This window comes from Spermophilus citellus (genome assembly GCF_964194105.1).
Source record: "Spermophilus citellus genome assembly, chromosome: 2".
NCBI classification, from domain to species: domain Eukaryota; kingdom Metazoa; phylum Chordata; class Mammalia; order Rodentia; family Sciuridae; genus Spermophilus; species Spermophilus citellus.
Genome location: NC_138183.1, coordinates 164429193 through 164439708, shown reverse-complemented (window position 1 = coordinate 164439708; position 10516 = coordinate 164429193). Strand labels below are relative to the sequence as shown.

Genomic DNA, 10516 nt, shown 5'->3' with positions numbered 1-10516 from the left:
AGGGGGAAGCTCTATTTTAGAAACTAGCACTGGGGTACAAGAAGATCCATGTTAAATTTAACAAGCTCTCTTCCTGAAACAAGATCATGTTAGGGTTTTGGTTTTGGTTTTGTTTTTCTATTAACAAGGTTCCCACCATAATTTTCTGTATTCATGTTTATGCATGTTTATATACTTGTATCTATGTTTAGAATCCTTTTATAGGCAGGCATCAATGCCATGATGGATAAAACTCTTTTCTATTCATTCTCTCATGATATTGTGATCCATAGGAAATGTTTTAGGAATACATGGTGAAGTCATGAGTGAATGAGGGGAAGACTGCCAAGTTCTACTCAGTGACCCCTTTCAATTACAGTGACTCCAGAGAGGAATGAGGAACATAAAACAAGAAAAGTAATCTTTTGGTGTAGTAAGGATTCTGGTGGTCCTGGAAGAGAGATAATTTATCAGCATTAAAGTCACGCACAATGTCAATCAGTTTCATGGAGAGACCATGTGAGGCAGATAGATGACAAAAGATTAATCAAGCAACTGCTATAGGGCAAGATTAGTGTGCTGATTTCAAGTAAGGTTGACAGATAGATAAAAAGGTAAAGCAATGCACTCTGTGAAGCACTAGGGTACTGTTCCTATCATTGGAAAGTGACAGCAGCAAATTATATGAAAATTAAAGTTTATCAACTCAAATGGAGGAAAAACAAAACCATATACACATTGAAAAAACCAGGCCCTGCAAAGGATGATTTAGCTAATAAATACATAAATTTATTAAATTGTTGATATCAGTCTGAATATTGCCTTGACTTTTTATAGAACAGAATATCATGAACAAGTTCATCTATTTGTATTAATGTCTATGAAATTCAATGTTTTTGGGGAAGGCAGAAAATTAACAATAATAGACATAGCTTTTTGGTCGTTATCAGTGACTGAAAACAAAAATATGGTATCAAAATTTCAATTGCTTTAGGAAAATTGGATTAATATCATAATAAATATATTTTAATTTATTGTGGAACAAGTTTTCTTAATATTGGAGAGTGAAATTGCAGATAAACTAGAAGCAAAACCAGAATGAATGTTGTAATACTGTACTACATATATCCATATAAAATGGATATATGTAGATGAATAAACTGAAAAATTATGTATGTATACATAGACTGATATATATTTACATACATACATATATGCATCTGTGTATCTTTCTTTATGTGTGTGTGTTTGTATGTGTGTGTGTGTGTGTGTGTGTGTGTGTGTGTGTGTATTACCTAGAACTGTCTTATGTGAGAAAATCTGAAAGGAATGGCAGCCTAGTACACTGAACAAACCCTTTGTCCAGACCTTTTATTTTGTAAAAGGAAACAGGTCTCCTTAGATAATTGTTCATACTGGATGATTCTGGAACATCATGTAGAAGTAACAAGCATGAAAATATTCAAAAGAGGAAAGGATTCTGACACATCAATACCTCCCAATGTCCAAATTTGGACCAGTATGAGCAACCACATACCCTTGAGATCATTCCGTAATGGTAAATAGAGGTATTTCTTTTTCCTTGTGTATAGGAAACTATACTAGGTGGAATCATCTAGGTAGAACATAGGTTAGTAAAATAGCCTCCTACCAAAAGGTATGTAGGTTGTTTTATGTTTTGTTGTGATTTAACACTGCTGTAAAATATATTTGTGTATAAAAATTTTGTAATTTTGTGTATGTATTTAGGAAAAAAACTGAAGGTATGATTTCAAGGTCAAAGAGCAAATCTTTATGTTCTCAGTTTCGTTCACATGGTCATTTCTCACTGTGACTCTAATTTCCAAATTTCTGTTTTATTATAACTCATTGCATCACTTTTACCACACTTATGTAGAGATTTTAAGTCTAAAGTGAAAAATCTGATCATCTCACTTCTTTGCTCATAATCTTTTGTCCTCCCCCACCCCAGCATCCCTTCTATGTCATGAAAACAGAACTGCTAAGACAGATGGTTCACAACCTTCCCTTGCTTTCTGGTCTTACTACCATACAACTTGAAATAACAGAGTCCAGAAAGATATACAATATTTCATGTTCTGCTCCTAATTTTTCTCTGATAGTCTTTACAAATGCATAAAAATTCAGTTTAAATTTTCTTTTCCTGTAAGTTCTTACTGAATTCCCTCCAGGTCAGAGAAAATACTGTTTTGCTCACATGGCACACTGCACCTTCTTTTATTAAAACCTTGATCATGGTTTTTCTGTCAGTCTTTAATAAGAATAACCTATTCTATGTCAGAAGTGTGCAAAAGTTTGCATATATTCTTTTAGAACAGAAAAGTTAAGTAACATCCATGAGGGCTTGTCATTTAAGCCAGATGTTGATAATTACCCTAAAAGCCTGAAGACTTTTGAGTAGATCAGATTATCTTTCTTGGTGTTGTGAATTCTTCCAATTTTCTTTTCAGCTCCCAGACCCTTCACTAAACCATAAGCTCATTGATTCAGTAGGATTTTTTTTTTTTACAATGATAGCGCAGTGTCTGAAATTACAAAATTTGACTTCCATTGCTAGCTTTTGGCTTTATCATTTATTAGCAAATAAGCATAAGGAAGAATTTTAACTTAGATGGGTTTTCTAATCAATACAATGATACCTAAAGTTCTCCACAGATAACGTGTAAGTGTACATGTGAGACTTGAGCACATGTACATTATGGAGCTTTCATAAATATGGAGAATCTTCTAAAAATGGCAGAGATTTTGTTTTGTTTACCTTTTTTTATCTCAAGTACTTGGACAGTAAATACATGAGAGGTGCTTAATATATGATATAACTCTTACATGGCAGAGAAGGCAAGGTATTCATATTTATAAAGTAAAATAGAGGTAATAATTGATTGGCAAAAGGTAAATTTTAAAAAGACAGACTACTTTATTGGAAAAATAAAGTTGTGTCCTGTGTAGTCATATAAATATAGGTGTCTTCTCGACATCTGGATAAAAATAAAGCATGTCCTGCATCAATAGCAAAAGTGTTATTAACATTTGAGGGCCTGGACCTTTTAATTTTGAGAATAATAAAAGTTAATAATTGCATTTGTGAATCAGGCAGAGCTTCACTAGTTACCCAAGCAGGTGATGAGTTGAACAGTTTAGAGGGTTTTGAAATTTTAATTTAATTTAAATTCAACTTGAATTTTATGTGGCCTATTTTATTATCTTCTTATAAGAGGAAACAGAATGCTATTATTTGAAGCTTTGGTTTTCATACTGACAGAAATGATAAGAAGGGAAACATTTCAAATCCCACTTGATGTGCAGGACTAAACCCTCATAAACTAAAATGAAAAAATGTATGATTTGTGTATTCCAATTACTCACAATTAGGTTGTTTTTGTCAGAACAATCTGTGATGAAGTGTAACAGGAAAATGAATAAATGACACAAAAAGATGTTATTTTAAAAACAAAATCCAGAGTTTAGGAAATAGGAAAGCACTCTGGAGTTTTGGCAAGGATTTTTAAGCATCATCTACAAATTACAAATACAGATAATTGGTGACATTTAATAAAAGAAGGCATGGGCTGGAGTTGTGGTTCAGTGGTGAGCCCTTGCATAGCACATGTGAGGCCCTGAGTTCCATCCTCAACTCCACATTAAAAAAGCAAATAAATGAAATAAAGCCATTATGTCCAACTACAAATAAAAATATTTAAAATAAATTAAAAGAAGGTATGCATATAGTGTCTCAATGGATATGGTTGGAAGCTTTTCTTCTACATACTGATTTCAAATCTTTTGGGCAGATATCCCAAAGTGAGATTTCTGGATCATACTGCAATCCTACTTTTTGGTATATAGAGGACTCTCCATACAGTTTTCCATAATGGCTATACTGGCACGTATTACCACCAATAGTGTAAAGGGTTCCCTTTTATCTATATTATTGTCAATAAAAAATCCCTGAGAGTAAATTTCAAATATTCTCAATGCAAATAGTCATGAGTATTTGAGGTGATGAATATGCTAATAATGTAGATTTAATTATTCTATATTATATTCATAAATTATAACATTGCATTTATCAATTTAAAATTAAAAATAAAAAAGAAAGGAGGCTTAAAAGAATAAACAAAATTCTTATTTCATAATGACTTGGGAGGGTGTTGAAAGAATTCCACATTAACCATTCCATTTTCCTCTTTTCCCAAACATTACATCAGACAAACATAGGCTCTGGCTATATTCTTTGGAAAAAAATCTGTACATTTAATGGCTGTCAGTTTAATGGCATTAGGCATTATGGAACCTCAAAACATACAGAGGAAATAAGAAACTTGTTATTTGTTCCTACCATAGTTATCACAGGAACATAGTCACCTTCTCTGGGTGTGGCAGGGCTTCCACCCATGACAACCAGGTGATATGACAATCTTAAAGGTGACTCTGGGAGGAATGTAGACCTAGAAGTGTCTAGGATAATTCATTTTCATTTTCTTCCACACAGTTAAACAATTACTGACAACAATGAAGTATTTAAGAGTTCCTGGAGTGACAGGGTATAGAGTATGCATTCTACAGCCCCAGCCACAGAGAGGTGTGCATGAAAAACACTCCATTTTTCCAGGAGACATCTGTGCCTACCTCCCCAAGAACTGGCCTTGTCCATCAGCCTTGCAGGGCAGCAATCCTGCTCCTGAAGTGGGCCACGCATAGAGGGAAAGGTACCTCTTAAAGGAGCCCCTGGAAAGAAAGGAGTAGAGTCTTTTTAATGGCTTCTTCCACTTTACACTTCACACAGTTCTTATTCATAGTTTTGCCTCACATCTTTCAAAGAACATGTTAGAAACCCCGTCCCGTTTTCTTTTCTCAGTCTTTCCCCCATCCTGTTCATTAACCTTAACTTTGCGCCTTGAATTAACCTTTTCCTTCCTTCTCTCTTTCCTAGGATATTTAAACTTCTCTGGATCTTCCCTCAAGCCTTACGTCCTCCAATTCTTTCCTCCTTGGCCTCAATCTCTTAAACCCGCCCAAGGTTTGACCTCTGCCCCTTTTCTCTTCTTTTTCCCTGAGCCCCTTCACCTCATCCATTCCAGTCACTGGCTCTCCAGATTCCCGGGCTGTTTGCTGGTGAGAAATCTTTGCTGCAGAGAGGACCCGGAGTCCCCCGCGCGCGCAGCCCAGTGGCAGAAGAGGGCTAGGCTGAGAGGGAAGGCGAGGACTGTAGAGGAGGGAGACAGCTCGCCCTCCCCGCGAGCCTGCAGGATGCGGCAGGGGACCGGGGGCATGGGGAGGTACTAACCCCCCAGCCCCTGATCCGGGCTTACAGACCGGGTTCGCGGGTCAGTTTCCTGCCAAGTGAAGCAAAGAAGCAAAGGCGCCGAGGGAGAACTGGGGGTACCCATCCCTAGAGTCAGTCCCTCGGCGAACGGGGGTAAAGGAGAGAAGAGAAAGGAGTCAGTGAGCGAAGAGGGGAAGGAAAAACCTGTCTCCAGACTGGCTCCGGAGCGTCGGGGAGACTGGGGCGCTCCGGTGAGCACCCACCTAGTGAAGCCAGCTGAGCGGTGGGCAAGGGGCGTGCAGAGCGAGTGCGCGCTGGGTGAGGGGACACCAGGAGGGCGTTGAAGCCCGGGGCTGGTGCAGACTTGGGGGGATGTTGGCGGGTAAGAGCTGGGGAGAGCGTGCGGCGCCAGCGGCGCCAGTGTTTGTGTGTATGTGAGAAAGCAAGGGGCGAGCGCGAGTGCAAGTGAGGCAAAGATAGAGCGCATGTCTCATCCCTGCGAGCAGCCACTAGACGCTCCACCACCATCTTTTGCATGTGCAACATTTGCAGTCGGACAGAAAACCTCTCCCAGGGCTATGGACACTGCGGGAAAAATCTGGCAGCTCGCGATGGATTGCTAAAGGGAAATAGTCGTAATCGTAAACCGCCCAAACCTTTCTTCTTTTCTTTCTTTTTTTTTTCTTTTTGGTTGTTTTTAATTTTAGCGCCATCGTCTTCAATGCCTCTCTGAACACCCTTTAGGAAGAGTGTGAGAGAAAGAGAGCGCGCGCCAGGGAGAGGAGAAAAGAAGATGAGGATTATTTGCAGACAGATTGTCTTGTTATTTTCTGGCTTTTGGGGACTCGCCATGGGAGCCTTTCCGAGCAGCGTGCAAATAGGTAAGCTCTGTTCCGGTGGGGTGTGCATGGAGCTGGTTGTAGCAGATACCCTCGGAGAGTGAGTTAAATGAGTTGCTGATAAGCAATTCGGGGAAACCTCCAGCAACTACCTTCCCTTCTGCTTTTCTCTTTTTTTCTCTCCTTTACAAAAAGACAGCCTCTTGGTGCAAGTACCTTTTGAATATGAACACCCATCTTTCCTCAGACCTTATTTCAAGTCGTTAAACCAGATTGGAATAAGTTGGGAAAAAAAAAAAAACCTGGGGGTTCATTATATTTTGTGTATCTCTTTTCATCCTTTTCTCTAAGAGCATGTAGAGAGGTCGAGTTTGTTTTATTATTATTTTTTTTTTCAGAATTACACTTCTTCCTCACATGCTGAACACCACAGCTTTCTAGCTATTACAGAAAGAGACCGGGCAAAAAAAAGCGTTTCCTTCGCACCCCCTGTCTTTTCTTGCTACCCTTTAGCAGATTCCAAACTTAGATCCCTTTCCAGGAACCTTCTCTCCTTTTATGTTGTTTTTCCTCTTAAAGCTTTTGCTCTTATTCCTCTACCTCCTCTCTATTTCCAGGGACCCCCCAACCCCTACATCCTTGGCTTTTCTTGCTATTCTCCTCTCCTGTCTTTTAATGGGACGCAGCTATTGAATTTCTTCCAGCTAAGCCCAGCCTCAACACTGCATCATTTCTCATGGACTGTGCACAAAACGGAGATTAGGCTGAGTCCACGAGCTGCAGAAAAACAAAGTTCATTTCCCCTTTCTGATTTCCCTCTATCCTACTTGTCACCACAGCCCATCATTTCTCTATGATAATGTAAATCTCTTTTCCGTTCATCTGCATGTCTCTTAAGAGAGATGCCCTGTGCTGGCTGATGTAGCAGTGTGCTGGGAATCCTGGGGAGGGCAAGAGAGAGAAAGCAAAACACACTAAATGGTCTCAGAGGTCATTGTGAACATGACAAATTGGAACAAGAAAAAGCTGAGCTGTCCTAAAGACTAAAATACTAAGCATGCACTTTAGCAACAAAGGGCAGTCTCCCAAGATGTGGCAAAGATAGCTCCTTGATTGTATGTGCTTTCCAGTGTCAGATTTGACAGTGTTTGGGGGTAGGTATAACATTCACAAGAGAAAACAGTGAATGTGCTTTTCCTGCTGTTTTTAATAGGTGGTCTCTTCATCCGAAACACAGATCAGGAATACACCGCTTTTCGATTAGCAATTTTTCTTCATAACACCAGCCCCAATGCGTCGGAAGCTCCTTTTAATTTGGTACCTCATGTGGACAACATTGAGACAGCCAACAGTTTTGCTGTAACAAATGCCTGTAAGTAAAAGATAAGTTATGGATAAATTGGAAGATAATTTAAAGGAAGGAATGGACTCCCTTTCCTCTTTATCATTATTAATGTTTTATAGAAAAACTCAAGATTCCTACAGTTGCCTTGTCTCAGAGACAGAGTTAAAAACAAGATTTGGTCTTAGGGATATGCAGCTGGTCTGTCTCTTCCTTCCTTCTTTTCTTTATTTCTTGTCTGGATATCCAAGGCAAATCCTCCTTTATGTGTTATTCTATAATCTAAATGTGAATTTAATGAAAACTGTACTCCATCTAGTTTTTTATTCATTTCCTTTGGTTTTTCTTATTTGCTTTTCACTTGAGTAAGCATATGCTTTGCTTTTAAAGAAGACACATGCTCCTTTACACTGGTAAAGCGAATGGAAGGTTGCTAATAGTGAGAAAGAGAGGGGAGTGTGGTGTGGAGGATATATATTTGAGTCGGTTGGTTGACGCTGTCGATGATCTGGTGATGTCACTTGAGGCTGCCCTGCTCTTATATTCTGGGTTGTAAATGTCTCTTACTATCACGTAATGCATATATTCTATGGATGACTCCATGAATCCTACCTTGAGGCCAAACCAAATTAGTCACTGATCCACCTGAATACACAAATCAACCCAGCTGGATATATTATCCCATACATTGAAACTAAATAGGTGATCTCACCTAATGCTACAAGGAAACAGTTTTACAGTGCTCACCCATCAAGATCCTATATGACTAAATGTACAAAAATACCATAAATTATGCATTAATTTAAAATACTCAGAAACGTGATCAGTCGATAGCATTGTATTGCCTTCTCATTCTTGAAGGAAGTGCATATTTAAAATGTTTTCTCAGTTTTAATTTACCATTGCTTGAATTCTTTATACTAAGATCATGATTATAGATTAATACATATAAGAATGGTTTCCATATAAAATTTTGCATACTTTCACAGCGGCCATAAAATGTTTAATCAGAATTCTAGAGCATTTTTATTATAGTAAGTTGGGACATATATTAATTTAAAAAATCCTATTAGTACAAGAAAGTATACTGAACAAAGAAACAAGTGAAATTGAAAACAAAGAGTTTTTAAATGTTTAGAGGAAATCTATTTTATTAACTTATATATCTTAATTCACAATTATTTTTCATTGGTTCATTTAACAAATATGAGCACTTTTCCTTGATTCTTAAAACTTAGTTTTATAGAGTTTGAAGCATTTGACAGTTTTATAAAATACCATAATTATATTATTTTTCAGGAATGCTATAGTTCCTAGGAGTACTACTTAACTTAAAAGTAATTTGTTTCATTTAGTGATAAAATTAATATTATAGCAAAAGGGAACTGTTTTTAAGCTCAAATGCATACAAATTAGAGCTAGTTTTGTGAATAGTGAGTTTTATAGAGTTTTCAAGTTATTTGTTTTATATTCCAAGTGTTGAAAAGGGATGCCAACACTTCAACTAGTACTCAGCAAGTACTCTCCTTAACACTTGAAAATTATTTATCTATTTAGATATTTTTCTAATGTCTCTCCTGAGATTCTGTCAATACATGTCACTAGTTTTAAAAATAATTCATATTCCAAATATATGTGATGATACTTTGTCAGCAGTATATTATTTTTAAAATATTGTTATTAAATTTTGAATGATTTTCTTAAAAGTGGCAGATCATTTAGTTTCATTTTGTCTCATTTTTCACAAATTAAGATCTTCAATATACTGAAGTTCACACAATGACTTCCAGCTAGATAAACTATGAAGTGCTAATTCTTTCCTCCTCCATATTTGTTAACCTAATTTGTGACCATTTTAACTAGTTTTTTTTTTATGTAACAGAAATATATATGAAATAAGATATTATTGTTAAATGGCTTGTAAATATGAGAAACTGATAGGAAGTTGTATATAGAATTTAAAAAAGGAGGAAAATCATGAAATGTAGAGAATGCTATTATTTAATATATTTGCACTGAGAAAATTAAAACAAGTAAACTTTAAATTTGTTTTGAATCCAAGTATAGCACAATGTCAGTGAACTCATTGATTTTGTGTAGGATTAACAAACATTTAAAAATGTAAATAATGGTAAGAAAGAAAACATATTCTAGTGAAGAAAATGTTAATTATTTTAACAAATGAGTACACTATATGTCCTCAAAGCAAGTCTAAGCTGAATTTTGGGAAAATCAATGGAGAGTTTGGGTCAGGTGATTGGTGTTTGTTGAATACTTTAAAGCATACACACGCATGATTTTCCAGTCTAATTAAAGGTGAAACATAAGCAGTAAGTGTAAGATAACCTCATGGATCAAGCTCTCTGCCTTTGGATAAAAATAAGAGTAAAAAATAAGTCTTGAAATTGATTATCATGAAGAATTAACATTGAACTTTTCTTCACTGTGCAGACTAGATTTTCAGATTTGTCTTGGATTAAATATAAAGATAGAATAAGTGGCCTATTAGATTTATTTTCATGCTGACTTTCCTATAGTTGCTCCTTGTAAAATTTAAGAGTGTAGTCTCCTTGTGAATAAGGGCCAGTGTACAGGTTATCTTTAAACATTTTATAGAAAGTACACTCACTCAAGACAGATTGAAGAATAAAGTGTGTTGGTCACCTACTATACAAATATATTGTAATGCTGTTTTTTATACTCAAAGTTAAATTAGTGCTCTGCGAAAAGTGTAGGCAAAAAACTATTTTATATGTAGGGTTTATATAATCAGAAGTCCAAACCTGATTAATTCAAACTTACATTTCAGGTATAAATCCCAGATTGCTGGAGGAATAATTTTAGCTTACTGTTTTATTTCAGTTTCAGCGATATTTTTGTACAGTTAAAATATTGTTTTTCTTTCTTAGCTATTCCATTGTTGGAAAGTCACACTTTGCTGATTAAACTGAAATTATAAGACATACATTTAATAAAAATTATGATCTATTTCAACAACAAAAATATAGGTATAATAAATATTCTTTGTAATCAAATTTTAAAATGTAATTAAATGTATAGTTTTTTTGT

The 10516-nt window shown here is 36.2% G+C and overlaps 1 protein-coding gene across 3 annotated transcripts in view; it reads left to right on the top strand.

Moving 5' to 3' along the window:
- Window positions 1–6059: 6059 nt before the first annotated feature.
- GRIA4 (glutamate ionotropic receptor AMPA type subunit 4) overlaps window positions 6060–10516 on the top strand; it is a gene marked incomplete at both ends in the record, with an annotated part of 332583 nt that continues 328126 nt past the window's right edge. For all 3 annotated transcript variants that reach the window (XM_081278586.1, XM_081278587.1, XM_081278588.1), the window contains 2 exons: window positions 6060–6147; window positions 7319–7477. In XM_081278586.1, coding sequence (XP_081134712.1) covers window positions 6060–6147; window positions 7319–7477 — 247 coding nt within the window. The remainder of the gene's footprint in view (window positions 6148–7318; window positions 7478–10516) is intronic.